Here is an 18,315-nt window from a genome sequence, read left to right as displayed (position 1 = left end):
TCATGGAAGACAAGGTCTGATCACCTAAGGGCTTAAGAAGTATCAAATTGGAACGCATGGAATCACTGGCGGAGCTGATTCACATATGAGGATTCCTAAGCCTCACAGCATAGAAATTTTGATGCACATGGTCCTGAAAAAGTTATTTTAATTGGCTACCGAAGGTTTACCTTGCAAACACCAACTTCTTAAAGGCTACAAAATCTAATAAAGCCGAAGTGTGAATTAAACTTAACCGCAAGAAGCGTCACACGCGGTCACCTCGTTTCGCCCACAACAAAGATGTCCGCGCATCGCTTACCGTGGACCCGTTCCAGTCCGTGGGCCGCACGACCGCCCTTTTCCGCGTCACATGACCATGAACACACTTCCGCTACGGCTCCCTGAAAGGGCCAGCCCTGGCCTTTCGCGCTTCTGCCCTGGCCCTCTGCGGCCGCTCAGCCGGTGCCGTCCCCGGACGCCTCCGTGCTCTCGGCCAACCGTCTCTGAGAGCGCCCACTCGAGCGCCCCGGGAGCCGGAGGGCGGCGGTCCTCGCCGGGACCCTCCTGTGGGCCCAGGGGTGAGTGCTGACGTCTTCTCGACCCGCGACCCGCCGCCTGAGCTGGCTGCCAGGCCTATGGCCGCCGCCGAGACCCTCCGGCCAACAGGGACCCGCGGCGGCCCCGGCCCCCCGGTAGTGTCTGCCTGACCGGAGTCCCGTCCCCGGGCCTCTTGCCTTCAACCCTGGTCTTTCCTCCTCCCCTGGACCTTGAGTCCCCGAGGAGAGCGAGGGAGAGAAGCGCCTTCTGCAGGTGTTTTTGGGCGAACCTCTTCACCCTGTGTGGTTCGGCGTCTCCTTTTGTGGATTGACCCGGACTTTCCCCACTGGAAAATAGGGGTTTGGAAAGCAGCGGGAGTCCCGTGAGCGTGAACGCCGGGCTTTGCAGGTCTTCACTCATCCTTCCCTGCCAAGGCCCTGACACCTTACAGGATGACCTTAAACCTGCCTTGTTTAAAAGGAGGTTTTTGTGTTGTTTTGTGGCAAGTACATTTTGGAAAAGAAGGGCCTTGTTGGAAGCCCAGGTTGTGGCATCGCGGGTGGCTGCGGGCCACCCTGTCCGTCTGTGAGCATCCTTGCTCGCAGATGTGGCTGCTGGCAGTTGCTCTCGGGTTTCCTTCCAGGAGCTGGGAAGCCGGAGGAAAGCTGCGGTTCCTGTTGCGCCGAGCTTCTGACCTTCCTCTGCAGGACGTGTGTTATTATTATTACTATTGTAAAAGAACACCCCTAACTCCCACAAAGTTAGAAGCAAAGGGCATTCTCGAGGGAAGAGCACCCTTTCAAAAGTGACATGTTTTCACTGGAGAACATTAAAGGGGGAAAAAAAGAAGGTTTCTGGCCCTTCTGCCCAAATATAGAATTATTTGTATTCAGGCCTCTCATCCACCGAGAGACTTAGAATGATCACGAATGTTTTCTCTCCCTGCGCGAAAAACATTTTTTCTGCCTCAATTCCGTTAGCTAATGAGATCCCAAAAGAAAAACCCTTAGGAAAATTAGGACGATTTAGTTATACTTAGTAGTCTTCTCCCATGCAATTAAATTGCTTGGGGGACCTGCTATCTTTTGGTTTCAAAGGCTTGTATATTGGTTTTGCTATTCTTTCCAAAAGGAAATTGTGTTCTCTCCCTTCCTGTCTGATAGAGCTGCCTCCTTTCAGAATTGCAAAGTTTAGTCTTCGCTCTCCTCTTTTCTGGTGTTGAAACTTTTCTGTGGGTTCATAACCTTATTTTAAAGTTAATATATAGTTTTCAAAGTTTGCAGTGACTTTTTAAATACAGTTTCTTTGAAAGAGAACTGAAACAGGGTGTGCAGAGTGGCCCATCTATGTGAACTAGGTCCACACAGTAGGTGATAAAGAACTGGAGGTTTTTTTTGGTTTTTGTTTGTGTGTATGTTTGGTTTTGAAAAGTACATAAACATTTGCAACCACAGTCAGTTTGACTCAAGCTGTTTCGGTGACTTCCGAGGCTTTCTGGGTTCCAATGTTCTAATACAGAAAATAAGAAAGTTGGGCTGGAATCATTGTGTCCCAAAATGGGTACACTTTTCGCTAGTGGCATATGACTTGACTCTAGGCGGTATGTGGATGAGGATTTTTTTTGTAATAGGATGTTTTTTCAATCTGTGTTTATATATGTACAGCCATGGTTTAAGGTAGTGATACAAAATTTTCTTTTACAATACTTTTTTTATTTTAAAAAGTCGAGTTAAAAAAAGTTAACTGTAGCAAAAAGTTAATGTACTCTGTGAATATGGGGAAAAAAACCCATGAAGTTGGCAAGTTAGTTACTGGTGTTTGGGAACCACTGGGCTTAGAAAGTAGAAATTTGAAATCATCTGTGATTCTAAGAGAGATTTTGCCTCGTTTGTTATGTAACAGAATCACTTACTGGTTGCCTACTGGATTTTAAGTTACAAAACTTCTGGAATTAACATATCAACACCAAATGAGAAGTTTATTTATTGCCAAAAGATATTATCAGAAATGCCACAGTCTAACGAGGGAGAAAAAAAATCAGATTTTGATTGGTTTTAAGCAGAAAACCCAATAATTGGGATAGTACAGTGTTAAATCTTGGTAGAAAAGTTCCTGTTACTTTTTAAATTTAAGTAGTTCAGCTACAGGAGAATTTGGCTTTTTCCAGAAGTTGGCATTTCAGCATCCACCTTTATTTTCTAAGTCAATAGTTTTTTACAAACTCAGAGATTCTCGTAAGAAAAGATGTTGCTATAGAATGAAATATACTAGTGAGACTTATGAGATGTACTACTAGAAAGCTCATAAGAAGACTGAAATGCAATGAATGGAATTCAGAGAAAGCACATTTCAAGGAGATACCGAGGTTCTAGCGACTTGCTTCTCGTTTATTATTATAAAACTTCAATTTATAATGGCCAAAGGCTATAATCTTTTTGAGGTAGCTCTTTTCAGTGTTAGTTCTGAATATGAGCTTTTGCTATGCTTGAGATACACCCAAGTATTAGAAGAGCATCTCATCTAGAATGATGCACAAAAATTGATTATAAAGGTTGCCTGTGGGAACCTGGGTGGCTAAGGATAGGATTGGAAGTGGGACACTTCCCTTTCTCTGCATAGCTTGCGTACTTTGTACCGAGTACATGCATTACTGGTTCAAAATTTTAACATTGTTAAGTGAATGAAAATTTAAACAGGCCGGGCACGGTGGCTCACACCTGTAATCCCAGCACTTTGGGAGATGAAGGCCGGAGGATTTCTTGAGCCTAGGAGTTTGAGATCAGCCTGGACAACATAGTAAGACCCTGTCTCTACAAAAAATACAAAAATTAGCTGGGTGTGGTGGCATATGCCTGTAGTACCAGCTATTCAGGAAGCTGAAGTAAGAGGATCACTTGAGCCCCTGAGATCAAGGCTGCAGTGAGCAGTGATTGCTCCATTGCAATCTAGCCTGGGTGACAAAAAAAAAAAAAATTAACCAATTCATTTGTTCCTCTTTAACATATATGTGTACCTATATGCATATATATACGTAAGTATATAGATATATATGTACCTATATGCATATATGTAAGTATATATATGTGTACCTATATGCATATATATACATAAGTATATATAATACATAAGTATTAGATTCATTTAAACTTACATATTTTTCATCTGCCACATTTTTCTAAATACAAATCAGAAACAATGACAGAGCTAGTCTTTTATATTGCCTTAACTAATGAATAGTTGTAGGACCCCATCTGTGGAACTAGGATTGGTGGTAAGCTTAATTTTTTTCTTTCTTTCTTCTCTTACTGGTCTCTTGATGTCAGGTTGTGCATCTTTGTGACTGTTACTATTTGGAGAATTTCCAGTAATGAATCCCTAGTAGTGGTATCATCTAGTTTCTCAATTAGCCCCTGTTTTTCTTCCCCAGGGACAAAAGTGGCTCTCAATCCAGCACATGCACATTGAAGCAAGTTAAAGGATTTAATATGAAGCACAGAAGCAGATAGTGCCAAATAGCAAGCAGTAGTTGGTACACATTTGTGAGTAAAAATTGTCCCTTTTGGCTTACTTTCTTAGTCTTTAAATCGTCTGCATGCCAAATCCTTAAAGATCTATGTCCCCAGAGATTTTTTGATAAAGAATAAAAGATGTGAGTTAGCAGTCATAGTCAAACCAGTTGCTGGGGCTGAGCATCCTGAGCAACCTCTAAGAGCTCTCCTAGGCATCTCAGTGAGGCGGGGGCTTAGGGTGGGGCTATATCTCCAGCATGGAGTTTAGGAAATACCTTAGCCATGGTAAAGTCATGTATACTGTCTTTAACTTTTTATGCCCTTAATTTATATATAATGTTTTTGTTGAAAATTTAGTGTAATTTCCATTTGAAGTTTACACTAAATTTTGAAGTTTATTTTTATTTAAAGAAACCATTACACGTCAAATATGTAGGCTGCCTCAGTTACATTTACTTTTTACCCTTTGTATTCCCTTCATGATTTATTCATTTGGGCTTAGTCTTAAAAAAGGATTTTTCCCCTTTGGAGTGTAATGATTAGAGGAGTTTTATGGCAGTATTGTTTTCTTCGAATCTGACTTCACATTTGTATATACATTTGATACAGCTTCTCTGTATCCTGTTTGCAAAATCATAAGACAGTGACTGTGCTTAAAACTATCTTCATGATTTTTGAGGTATAGAAAAACTCTTCTTAGGATAGATTTGACAATTGGTTTCTCAAATCAAGCCCTAAGCCGTGTTCAAATCCAAAAGTCATTTTACATAGATATTTATTTTTATTCATAGTTTTCTTATGAAATGAATTGTTGAAATACTGATTTTTATTCTTTCTTTTTTACAGCTGGAAAAGCAGTGTCCGTGTTGTTATATACACCTTCAAAAAAAGTTCAGATGTGTAGGGGAATTGTTGTGTAGAGTAAACTGAACTGCAGGGTAGCAGTATTTTAATAGCTATTATAGACGTGTATTTACTGTATTTAAATGAGTAAAGGAACAAGCAGTGACACACCACTAGGAAGGTCAGTGAAATTTTATTCAGTTGAGCTGGTATTATAGGTTTGAGACACAATGGCTTTAAAGCTTACTGCCATAGGCTAACCATGCTCTTTTACATTTTTATCAGCTTTTGTATTGGCGGCAACATTCTTTCTACTGCATTAAAAAAAAATACACATGTAAATATGGTATTAAATACAAATTAGTAGTGTAAAACTTTCAGTCCCTCCAAAAATGAATACAAACATGAGGATTTATTATTACAAATTCTAAATTTGGTATTCATTGCATCTCAGTCATTAGAAGAAGTTTTCATTTGTATGATGTGATTTTCAGGGAGTTGCATCTTCTTTTTTAGTAAATTCAGAGTTAATGTTATGCATCTGTCATTTAAAGGTTTTGAATAACAGATGCATTTGTCATTTAAAGGTTTTATTTTTTCATGCATGACAGTAATTTTTAATTTTATAATTTTAAAGTCCAAGCAGCTTTCCCTCAAATTGATGAGGAAATTTAAGTTTAAATTTTATTGCAGGCATTTTTTTTTTTTTTAGTTACAAGCAGCACGCATATTTATTTACGCAGAGTGAGTGTGTGTGTATGTGTATGTACACATTTGTGTTGTAATTCTATAATAATTTTAAAAATTTGCTCCTAAGCAATATCCTCAAGGTACAATTTCAGCTGATGAGTAAGAAGGCGTTTTGTTGAGGAAGACATTTTCTTTCATCTTTTATTTTTGCTTTGTATGTGTTCAATACTTGCAAATGAGAAGTTTCCTTTCGCTCTTTCTATAAGGTATTGTCTTCTAACTTCACTACGTAGAGGAGACTGACATTTTAACAGTCAGCCTTGTCTTTAAATTTTTCTCCCACAGGGTGAGTGGGGCAGCATTTCCTTCTCCCACTGCTGCTGAGATGGCAGAAATTAGTCGAATTCAGTACGAAATGGAATATACTGAAGGCATTAGTCAGCGAATGAGGGTCCCAGAAAAGTTAAAAGTAGCACCGCCAAATGCTGACCTGGAACAAGGATTCCAAGAAGGAGTTCCAAATGCTAGCGTGATAATGCAAGTTCCGGAGAGGATTGTTGTAGCAGGTATTTCACCTTTCCTCAGAAGGTTGCTGTTAAATCTTTGTTTTATATGTTTCTATGAAAACTTTTGAGTTTTTCTAAATGTTATTTAGAAAAGGAGTTGGAAAATGCAACTTTATACTTTTGAAATTTCTATTCATTATTATAGTCTGAATTTCAAACAGTATTTTTTAGTGATTCGACTAATTATTGAGGTTTTACACACATAAAATATATACATTTTTAACTGTGTGCTTGATGAGTTTTGACAAAAGGGAACACCCATATAACCACCACCACAGTCCAAATAGATACCATTTTTGTTACTCTACAAGGTTCCTTTGTGCCTCTTTCTCACTCAGTCCCTACCCCTCAACTCTAGGCAACCATGATCTCCTTTCTATAGCCAGAGACTAGATTTGTCTTTCCTAGAGTTTCATGTAAATGGAATCATAGAGTATATACTCTTATTTGTCTTCTTTTGTTCAGTGTAATGTTTTTGAGATTCTTCTGTTGTTGCATGTATCAGTTGTTCATTCAATTTTATTACTGAGTAATATTTCAGTTTGGATACACCATAATTTGTTTTTCCTTCATCTTCATTCATTGATTGCTTTTTGTTTGAAGCTGTTAGGATTAAAGCCACTGTGAATATTCATGTTCAAGTCTTTGTGAGGACATATGTTTTCATATCTTTAGGAGTGAAATTGCTGGATTATATACTACAAGTTATTTTCAACTTTTAAAAACTGCTAAACTGTTTTCCAAATTCTTGTACTATGTTGCATTCCATCAGTGATGAATGAGTTACAGTTGCTCCACATCCTTGCCAACATTTTGTATTGTCAGTCTTTTTTATTTTAGCTGTTTGAGTGGGCATGTAATGCCATCTTGCGATGTTAATTCTATTTCCCTGATTATTAATAATTTTGAACATCTGCTCACATGCTTTTTGGCCATTTATATATATTCGTTGTGTAGTATCTATTCAAATGTTTTGTCGGTTTAAAAAATTGGGTGTTGTAAGAGTTTTATATATTCTAGATATCAGTTTTTTGGTTATATATTGTGCATTGCATAATTTCTTATTTCTGTATGACAGTGATAAATATTAGTGAAATGTCAATACGCTGGAAGCATATTTTGAAAGAAACTAATGCTTATTGGGAGGTATAATTCAAAAGCAGAAGAAGGTAAATACATTTTAACAAAAATCACTGTCTTTTTAAAAAACCTCCCACTTTTCTCTTCTTTGTCTCTTTTCTTGAAAACTCCTAGGAAATAATGAAGATGTTTCATTTTCAAGACCAGCGGATCTTGACCTTATTCAGTCAACTCCCTTTAAACCCCTGGCACTGAAAACACCACCTCGTGTACTTACGCTGAGTGAAAGACCACTAGATTTTCTGGATTTAGAAAGACCTCCTACAACCCCTCAAAATGAAGAAGTAAGTAGAACTTTAATATCACTGGAATTTGAAATAATGTAGACAAAGGTAAAAGAAGAGTGAAGAGGCTTTATCATATCTTTAGCAATATGTCATGAAAGCTTTCCATATGGAACATTACTAATAATTCTAATTTACAAATGTGCCAAATAAGTTATTATGCTATTTTTAAAATTTGAATGTTATGTTTTAGGAAAATGTAAATTTTGTGGAACGTATTATTAAGTTCCTGTGGTTTGAAGAAAGAGCCTTTATGGGTGTTACTTGTTAAATAATAAGAAAATGTTGGGAAGTTTAGCAGTAAAAAGTAAATGTATCACTTTGTTATAAAATCAGTCAGCAAACAGGGCAAAGAAAGCCCTTTTTCGCTTGACACTACCCATTCTCGCTACTTGATTAAAAGTTTCTACTGAGTTAGCTACTATAGTGCATCACGTTAATATGCCAGTTGACCTAAATGTAGCAGTGTAGACTAACAAGGTGTTAGTAACAGAGTTCGAATCCTGCCTTTGCCATTGACTTACAGCTAACCTTTGAAGCTTCTTTGCCGTGATGATTTCTGGAGTTGCATCTTTTTCATATAGCTTCTGAACTTCTAACATGTTGTCATGAAGCTAGTATAAGACAATGTGCAAACATGTATTTTTATTAATAATGGTACTGCTTGTGTCTGGTTTCATTCTGCATGTAGTCCTTCCAAAGAGGGTGAAGCACCCATACTGTCTAGGGCAATGCAGTTTTCTAGGATTAGGTTCTTAGACTGTAAGTTTCTGCTGACATAATTGAGGTAATATGCTCACAGTTTGGATATTCTAGGTATTTGTTTGGTGAAAAGCACTAAATCTGAGCCTTTACATGACAAAAAGGCACCAAGATACTTGCAGAATTGTATTATTTAACAAACATTTTTTAACTTTTATCTCTGAGATACTATATGCAGTATAAGAATTAATGAGACATAGTTCCTGCATTCAAAAAGTTTGCTGTCTGTCTGGTTTCAGCAGGACAACGATATGAGTGAGGGAAAGACATCAACACATGTAGAAGATATAAAATTCTTTAATAATGAAAGTTACCAAGATGGTTACATAAAGCAAAAGTATCCAGTGTGCTCCCAGTTTGAGGCCCAGCTTTCTCCCCAAAGTTCCTTGGGAATTATACTTGTGAAAATAATTGTCTTACAGTGACGATTTTGCCAGGAAAGAAATGCTCCTTATTGTATTCTTTGGGTTTTTCTTTTGGTCTTTCTGCTTCTCCTGATTGAAAGCAACCCAAGCAATTCCCTGAGTGATTATTTTAAGAGTGAGTGAAGAAAGTTTGCCAGGATTTCCCTCAGTAGACCCAGGCTTTAAGACTCTACAGGGTTCATGCCTGCATTAATTGTGATAGTTAGTCAAATGTGATAGATGTCCAGAGTGTATAACACTGGGATAAAAAAGTTTGTGTGAGAATTAGACGTAATTTTGAAGACCTACTTTGCCATTTACTAACCACATAACTTTGGGCAAGTTATTTAACAGTCCTTGGGCTTATCTCTGAAATAAAGATAAGAATAATGCCAAGTGCATAAGATTATTATGAGAATTAAGTGTAATAATGCATGTTCTAATTCGTGTTAAAAGCTCAATATGTATAAATGTTATTGTTAGGAAAGAGTTAAAATCCTGTGGCAGGAGCCAGATCCTGAAATGAAAGAGGAGTTTCTGAGATTAATACCAGCTGCCTATTGAAAGCAAAGATGATGGTTTGGACTTCAAGTTTATACAAGCTTATAGAAGGGTCCAGTAGCCTTCAACAAGCACTCAACTGCAGTGAGCAAGGGAGGAAGGAGTAAGGGAGCCAGGATTCTAGTAGCTTCTAGAAATCGACTGAAATGGAGAAGCAGTAAGGCCCTGAGTGCTGATAACATTGATGATTCATTCAGGTGTTACTCAGAATCTATAAAGTGAGATCCACAGAACATTTGCTCTGTAGTAATCATTCTGCAGTGGATGCCAGGGTTTCTCTACCTCAGCACTGTTGGCATTTTGGACTGGAAAATTCCTTGTTGTGGTGAGAACCATCTTTTTGCACTGTAGAATGTTTGCAACATTCGTGATCTCTGTCTACAAGATGCCATTACCATCTTCCAAGTCATGATATCCAAAAATGTCTGTAATAGCGAAAAGGTGGAAGCAACAAAAATGTCCATCAGCTGATGAATGGATAAGCAAAACATGATCTAGCCATATAGTAACTCTTATTCAGCCATAAAAAAATGAGGTACTGGCTGGGTGCGGTGGCTCATGCCTGCAATCCCAGCACTTTGGGAGGCTGAGGCGGGCAGATCACTTGAGGTCAGGAGTTCGAGACCAGCCTGGCCAACGTGGTGAGACCCTGTCTCTACTAAAAATACAAAAATTAGCCAGGCATGGTGGTGTGGACGCCTGTAATCCCAGCTACTCCAGAGGCGGAGGCAGGAGAATCACTTGAACCCAGGAGGCGGAGGTAGCAGTGAACCAGATTGCGCCACTGCACTCCAGTCTGGGCAACAGAGCCAGACTCTGTCTCTCAAAAAAAAAAAAAAAGGTACTGATACATGCCACAACATAGATGAACCTTGAAAACATGTAAAGTTTAAGAAGCCAGACAGCAAAGGCCATATATTGCATTTTTCTACTTAGGTGAAATATCCAGAGTGGCCAAATGAATGAAGACAGGATACAGAGCAGTGGTTGCCAGGGGGTTAGAGGAGAGGGGAATTGAGAGCGACTGCTTAATCAGTATGGGGTTTCCTTTTGGGCTGATGAAAATATTCTGGAACTAGATAGTATGATTACACAACATTGTGAGTGTACTAAATGCCACTGAATTGTACAGTTCAAAATGGTTAAAATTGTGTATGTTATGTGTGTTTTAAAATAAAAAAGAAAATACCTCCAGACATTGCCAAATATTCTCTACAGGGCAAGATCACCCCCTACTGAAAACCACTGACCTATCTCAAGAAAGGAGACCACCAGGAGAAGGCTTATGAGGAAGCCTATAAAATTGTTTTCTGAAAGCCTGATTGATGCAAGGGATAAATTTGTAGAAAGCAATTGTACCCGAGTTCTTAAACTGGCTTAAAGAATCCAGGTGAGCCCTTGAGGAGGGCTTAAAACATAACATAAATAATCCCTTAGCTCAAAGAGGGTTTAAAAATCTGAGGCTTGGCTGGAAAGGAAGAAGTTGACAAACACTTTCAATATGCCTAATCTCCACCAATATTTGGAAATCAACTCTAAGATAAAACCATTGCTTGGTGATTCTGTCTGCCGGAAACTAACAAAGCAACTGTTCAATAAACCATGTGATCTGGGCATGAAATACAAAATGCCCAAGTCATGACAGTTTTCAGTGTTCCTACAGTAGACTGGGCAGTGTGAATGAGGAGAAAGAAGCTGTAACACTGACATTACCACCTCTTCTCAAAAAGGAATCCAAACTGGAGCCAGTGAGGAAAGATCTTCCAGAGAACAAGAAGGAAGAACTGTAAAGAAAGAGTTGGAAAATGCTGCCTGTAAGAAGATTTGACACAGCCTTGAACAATGTGACTAAGTCAAAGATGTGGACTCTGCCATTATATCCTATCAATCAAGCCATGATATGCTTTGAAAAAATCAGCTACAATAAACCCTAAGAGCTTTGTGAGAAGTCCATTGAAGTTGGAAGAAAAAACAGACTGGTCTAAAGATAGAGAGTAAAAGCTTTTGCCCAAGTTGGCATCTCTTACTTCAGAGAAGTATGAGAATACCATTCATTTCTATAATAAATCTTTGGAAGAGCACTGAACCCCAGATATATACAAGAATTGTCAATAGTTAGGAATTAATCTGGAAGGAGCAAAATCAGTTGGCATATATAAATCTGACCTGATTTTGGAAGAGAAGAGTAAAGGCATTGAGTGGTTTCAGAAATGGAACTATCTCCAAGCCATGCCAGCTTTATACAGAAGCCATCAAATGGCATCCTCCACAGGATGCCAAATTCTACAGCAGTTATGTCCAAAGTGTACAGCCAGAGCTGGAGGAGTGGAAGAAATATCTAGCTAGATCCACCCTTAACACAGATTATACTTAGAAAGCAGCAGCCTTAGAATCTGAAGGATAACACAAAAGCCATGAATGTCTAACAGAAGGCCCTAGACCTGTAATTCTACCGTAAAGAAGTAGCAGATGGTTATTGGTGCCCAGTTCAATTGATATGACAATGCTAAGGATGTGAAGCAAAAAACCATAGCTATATGACATATCCTAAAACAAATGCAGAAGGGCTCCCAGGGACTGAGTGAGTATTTAAAAGGGTCCTGTGGAAGCTTAGAAAATCAAGAACTTCATGAATATGGGTCTGATCACAGTTCAGTGATGGTTTCTTGACTTCTTTTTCCTTCCTCATCACTTCTGGAAAGAGGAGCTGGGACTGCAATGAGCAGAATGGAGCAAAAGTCTGGAGAGAAGAGGAAAAGCTGAATTGTATATATGTATATATATTCATGCATGGAAAATTCAGAGATGTACACTTGCATTCTTTGTATAGCTACAGTTTTATGGCCCTCTTAGCACAAGCATGGTCTCATCACTCCTGACAAACTGGGCTATGTGTCCTTCCCAAAACCCGCAGTCACTGGCTTAACTGTTCTCTCCATGATTCGTGATTTTAAATTTTGGACAGTGAACATGTTGGAGAGGGAAGATATTTATCCCAACTGTTCAGTCTACATTGATAATTTGTACCTTTCCCCCTTCTGCATAGAAGTCCCACAGAAAATGGGGATGAGTACAGAGGAAAAAACACTAAGGCTCTGAGTAGATTCCTGAAGAAGAAGTGGGCTTTGAACAGACTGAGAGAATCAGCCATCAGAAAACCTAGAGGACATTTACTTGCCCAGGAATTTATGAACAATCAAATTTAACTTGGGGTGTAAGCATATTAAAGAAGAATTGTATGCATGCATGCAAAATGTCTACTGCTACATGTTGTATAACTATGTAGCACTAGACCCTGTGACCCAACTTCCAGGAAGCTGCTTGAACCTCGGAAACTATTTCTCAGCCTCAGGGATGGATAAAAGTAAGTGCATAATCACTGAAGGATGATTCTGGAAGACATTTTAAAATTTTGCATTGAGGCCAGGCACAGTGGCTTACATTTGTAATCCCAGCACTTTGGGAGGCCGAAGTGGGTGGATCTCTTGAGGTCAAGAGATCACCAAGCCTGGTCAACATGGTGAAACCCCATCTCTACCAAAAAATACAAAAATTAGCTGGTCATGGTGGTGTGTACTTGTAATCTCAGCTACTCAGGAGGCTAAGGCATGAAAATCTCTTTAACCCAGGAGGTAGAGATTGTGGTAAGCCAAGATCGTGCCACTGCACTCCATCCTGGGCAACACAATGAGACCCTATCTGGAAAAAAAAAAATCTCAGATTGAAACAAAACAAACATCCAGGCCGGGGGTGGCTCACACCTGTAATCCCAGTACTTTGGGAGGCCAAGGTGGGTGGATCACTTGAGGTTAGGAGTTCAAGACCAGCCTGGCCAACATGGTGAAACCCCGTCTCTACTAAAAATACAAAAATTATCTGGGCGAGATGGCATGCACCTGTAATCCCAGCTACTCGGGAGGCTGAGGCATGAGGATTGCTTGAACACAGGAGGTGGAGGTTGCAGTGAGCTGAAATAGCACCATTGCACTCCAGCCTGGGGAACAGAGTGACACTCTGTCTCAAAAAAAAAAAAGAAAAAGAAGAAAAACATCCACCTGGGATTACAGGTGTGAGCCACCGTGCGTGACCAAAAACATCAATAAATACCGATTGATATTTTGAAAATCTTAATTTTCAAGTCCTTTAATTCACACACTATTTGTTTTTTACTATAAAGTTTAATTTTTTAAAAACCATAATGTCGGCTGGTCACAGTGGCTCACGCCTGTAATCCCAGCACTTTGGGAGGCTGAGGCAGGCAGATCATGAGATCAGGAGTTTGAGACCAGCCTGGCCAACATGGTGAAACCCTGTCTCTACTGAAAATACAAAAATGAGCAAGGCATGGTGGCACACACCTGTAATCCCAGCTACTCAGGAGGCCGAGGCAGGAGAATTGCTTAAACCCAGGAGCAGAGTTTGCAGTGAGTCAAGCCAAGATTGTGCCACTGCACTGCAGCCTGGGCGACAGAACGAGACCCTGTCTCAAAACAAACAAACAAAAAAACAAAACCATAATGTTGCCATGGCTATTTTAGTGGGAGGTTTTTTGTTTATTTTGTTTTTTTAAGTATTTTTGTTGGGCGCAGTGGCTCACACCTGTAATCCCAACACTTTGGGAGGCCAAGGTGGGCAGAACACTTGAGCTCAGGAGTTTGAGACCAGCATGGGCAACATGGCAAAACCCCCATCTCTACAAAATACAAAAATTAGCCAGGTGCGGTGGTGTGTGCTTGTAGTCCCAGCTGCTTCAGAGGCTGACATGGAAGGATCACTTGAGCCCAGGAGGCTGAAGCTGCAATGAGCCATGAGCATGCCACTGCACTCCAGCATGGGTGACAGAGCAAGATCCTATCTCAAAAAAAAAAAAAAAAAGGTATTTTTAAATAAGCAGAAAAGTTAATGATTATCACTGTTCTAGTTATCCAATTCTATGTAACAAATCGTCTTAAACTTAGTGGCTTAAAACAAACAAGCCTACGTTTTGCTCACGCATTCTGTGGGTTAGGTATTTGCAGTTGCCTTGAAGGGAAAAGCTTGTTTCTGTTCTTCAATGTCTAGGGCCTAAGCTAGAAGTCTCCAAAGGCTAAGGATAACTCAACAGCTGGAGCTGCAGTTATCTGAAGGTTTGCTCACTCACATGTCACTTGGTACTAGCGGTTGTCTGGGACCTCCATTAGGGTTGTTGGCAGGTGCACTTACACATGGCCTCACTGTGTGGCTACTTGGCCTTCCTTGTGACATGGTGCCATTCTTCCAAATGTGAACAACCTGGGGAAAGAAAGGCAGAAGCTGTACTGTTATGACTTAGCCTCAGAAGTCACTTTGCATCATTTCTATAGGAGTCACCAGCCCTCTGAATTTCAAGGGAAAGAAACAGATCCTGTCTCTTAATGAAAGAAGGTCAAAGATACATTTCGTAAGAAGAGCATGTGGGATTAGAGATTGCAGGCACTCTGGAATGCCAAAACCATTAAGCTAGATACATTTTTAGTCTAGTTTTCAAATATTCAACCAAATCTTAATTTGTTACAACCCTAGAAGCCAGGAACATTTATTTATAATACAGATACTCTCCATTTCCTATATGTGCCTGTAAACACTTTTATAAATTGTTCTTATAAATAAGTATATAGCATAAGATTAAACAAATAATAATAATTGTACCAAGTAAAACTGATACTTAAAAAGCAACTAAAGTAGCGTTCTTAAAGTAAATAGACATTCCTGTTTATCTGCATTATAGTAAGTAGGGTGTGTGTGTGTGTCTTGTCTTGTTTTTAAAGCAAGTCTGTCAGTAATACACTGCCTGGCAGCAATTCTTGGTTGCCTTTTCTTAGTTCGTTGTAAATTTTTTGAGTAGCCTTGTATCGAGGTTCTTTGGATGCTAAGCAGCTACTAGCCTACTAAGAATATTTCTATTTCCTTCCCTCTCTTTGTGCCTTAACAGATCCGAGCAGTTGGCAGACTAAAAAGAGAGCGGTCTATGAGTGAAAATGCTGTTCGCCAAAATGGACAGCTGGTCAGAAATGATTCTCTGTGAGTAGAAGCACTAGCATTTTATCTCGTTTGTAAGTTTTCTCAGGATATTTTCTGTACTCGTGTTTTTCTAAATAATTACTTCGTGTAGTTTTTAAAATTTGTTTTACATGAATTTTATATTTTTGTAATACTTTTTGTAATCTTAAAATCTGGCCATTTTGTTGGTCCTGAGAATTTTTAAGTAGCCTTATCCTTTCCTGTGTAGTATGATTTGCTAATTAAGTTATCATAAGATGGTGAACTGGTCCTTTCCAGCTTTGCTTCTAATGAGCTGCATTAAACAGTGTAGCAAGACGAGTAGAATTTTTTTCTTTCCAAAAGTATTTTTTAGCTTTCTCCCTTACGATTCATTGAATTTTTTGGTCCTTTTCATTTTCAAAAAATACAAGTATGTTGTTTAAAAGACTATTTGTTTAAACCTTTCTTTTTCATTTGGTTGTATTATCAAATTCTGATCTTAAAGCTACCACAAGATTATTAATGTTAGTGCTTTTTTACTTTTTTATTAAAATTAATGGATTTTTACAAACAAAGTGTTCCTTGAAAACTGGCAGAATTTTAATCAGAAAGTCATTGTCAGTCGTGGCTTTTTAAATAGATTATATAAATTAATATTTCTTCCTCGTTAATGTTTTGGCCAATTTTCGTGAACTCATGAACCACGCGTGATGGCAAGCATCATGGAAGCTTCTGTGGAAACTGAAAGAACCAGGAGATGATCATCTCTTCTGAGAGCGAGCAAATCTAGATAGAAGCAAAACATTTAATTTTATTTACAAAATAACTAGAGGACAATACAGTGATTTATATTATAGCATATTAATCTCTAGTTTGGACCTCTCTAAAGAGTATAGGGGTACAGAAGGGGTTTTGATGGGGTTAGGGTCGTTGATACTCAAGGTAGAGAGAGGATTTTTTTTTTTTTCAAATCCTTGCTTTGAAAGAACAAGGAAGTTCTAATTTCTATATAAATTATTTGCTTGCCTTATTGAAATTCCATTCTCTTGTGTTAGGTGAAAGGAGAACTAAAACTGCTCTGATTTCTTATAGAATATTGAAATATCTCCTGAGGTAGTTAAAATTATTCTGAAAGACTGTGTAGGAAGAGAGTAGGTTAAAATGAATATATATCTCCTTCAGGGAATGCATACTGCAAGATTCAACCATTAGTAATATAAAACTTTTTGATTGTGTTTTCCCTAAAGGCATCTGGTTAGCAGTGATGTCAGCAGGCCCATTAAATCCATGTTTTCTAGACTATTTCCAAATGTATTACACAAATGGTAAAGAGGCTATATCATTTATGGCTAAGGTGACTTCTTGATCTGCTTTAGAGTGATTAAACATACACTCAAGAGCTTTAATTATTTTCTTTTTGTGACATTATCCTAAGGCAACAAAGATTTCTAGTAAGCTTTTCCACTTTATAAAGATGTGCCTTACTATTTAGGTTCTTAGCTACTTTGACATTTTATATTAATAAAAACAAGATTATTGTAATATAGCACCACTCTTATTTTTTCTCCCGAAGTATGTATTATTGATAGCTGCATTGAACTGAAGAGAAAGGAAACCCCTTTATTATGTATGAAAACCAATCCAGTGAAGTATAATTTAGAGTAGATGACATAGATATTTTTGCATTTACCCAGTAACGTAAGTTCCTCATAACAGAAAAGATTTACAGTGTTAACTAATACTTGATTTTCTTTTTTTTCTTTAAGTTGCTTTAATGACATTTTCTAAATTTTTAGTAAAACTGAAAATCTCATTTTTGGTAATAAGAGTAATGAATCTTTATACATTTTCACAGTGAAACACTTAACATTGCTTAACCGTATTTTTCGTTATGGTTGTAAAGTATATTACCATGTTATATATGTACTTTGTTAATAATGTAACTTTGCCCTTCCTTTTCCTACTGTTGTTAATTTTATAATTTACAATTCATCTTTAAGAATCTACATCTTACTAACTTTAGAATTTTGTATAATGAACATATTATTCAGTGTTGTTAACGCAGTGAGGAAAAAACAATTGATATAATACCTCTATTAAAATAATTATTAAACTCTTACTATCTTTACCTACTTTAATGTTTTCTTTGTAACATGAAATTGTTGTGCATCATAGTGCATGAAACTTTGCCTGTCTGCACTTTATTTTATTCCATGGCTTTAAGAATAAAAGTGCAAATGGGTATGAGAGCAGGAGCACTAGCCTTTGTTTTCTTAATTACTTTGAAGAGGCAATAAGATTATCGTCTGCTATTAGCACAAAAGTGAATTCTAAACAGTAAAATCAGATCTAGCTTTTTCTTTGTGTTATAAAAGCTGAATATGTAAAAGAAGCATAATTATTATTTAAGGTGGCACAGATCAGATTCTGCCCCAAGAAATAAAATTTCAAGGTTCCAGGCACCGATTTCTGCACCGGAGTACACGTAAGATTTTATCTGCTCTGCTTTTGACAAGTAGTTGTTTTGGTTTTGAAGGATTATGTTGATACTAATCTATTCACCAGGTAATTGACATATGCTATCCTAATTATCTTCCTGTTTGGCTTTTTAGTACCTCTGTTTCAGGATTTCTCAAACTGTCATGCTTTATTAAGGAAAAAAATAAGTAGACCAACTAAGGAAGTTATATATGATTTTGCATGTGTTGGTGAAAGGAACATGGAATATAATATGCACATAAGGACCAAGCATCCTTTTTTGTTTATTTTGCTTTGGTTGTCATAATAGTTCTCGACAGATTCAACTTCACCTGGTTCAGTGATCCCAATTTTTTTTTTTTTTTTTTTTTTTTGCACACTGTCTTTTCTTCTTCTAACTTGTTTCTGAAGGAGAATGGAGAATAAGTGCGGTTTGTCATTTATTTTATAATCCTATAGATTAAAACGATGCTTGGAAGCATTTTTTTGCTATTATTAAGCCCACTCTTTCCATGTGACAAAATAAGGTATGGGAATGACTCACTCATGGAGCAGAACA

At 38.0% G+C, this 18,315-nt stretch overlaps 1 protein-coding gene across 16 annotated transcripts in view; it reads left to right on the top strand.

Moving 5' to 3' along the window:
* The first annotated feature begins 379 nt into the window (after positions 1 to 379).
* Positions 380 to 18,315, top strand: part of MFF (mitochondrial fission factor) — a 32,621-nt gene continuing 14,685 nt past the window's right edge. For 3 of the 16 annotated variants that reach the window (XM_058437810.1, XM_058437805.1, XM_058437803.1), the window contains exons 1-7: positions 381 to 548; positions 3,947 to 4,058; positions 4,875 to 5,052; positions 5,907 to 6,127; positions 7,382 to 7,551; positions 15,229 to 15,317; positions 17,689 to 17,763. In XM_058437810.1, the coding sequence (XP_058293793.1) occupies positions 5,015 to 5,052; positions 5,907 to 6,127; positions 7,382 to 7,551; positions 15,229 to 15,317; positions 17,689 to 17,763 (593 nt within the window). In that variant the 5' untranslated portion in view covers positions 381 to 548; positions 3,947 to 4,058; positions 4,875 to 5,014. Of the gene's footprint in view, positions 561 to 775; positions 793 to 3,946; positions 4,059 to 4,874; positions 5,053 to 5,904; positions 6,128 to 7,381; positions 7,552 to 15,228; positions 15,318 to 17,688; positions 17,764 to 18,315 lie in introns of those variants that run through there. The other 13 variants (XM_058437779.1, XM_058437770.1, XM_058437808.1 and 10 more) reach the window with 10 other exon arrangements.

The sequence above is a fragment of the Hylobates moloch genome, unplaced genomic scaffold, assembly GCF_009828535.3.
Source record: "Hylobates moloch isolate HMO894 unplaced genomic scaffold, HMol_V3 SCAFFOLD_1, whole genome shotgun sequence".
NCBI lineage: Eukaryota > Metazoa > Chordata > Mammalia > Primates > Hylobatidae > Hylobates > Hylobates moloch.
The sequence above is the reverse complement of the archived record's forward strand: the minus strand, read 5'-3'. Positions and strand labels throughout refer to the sequence as shown.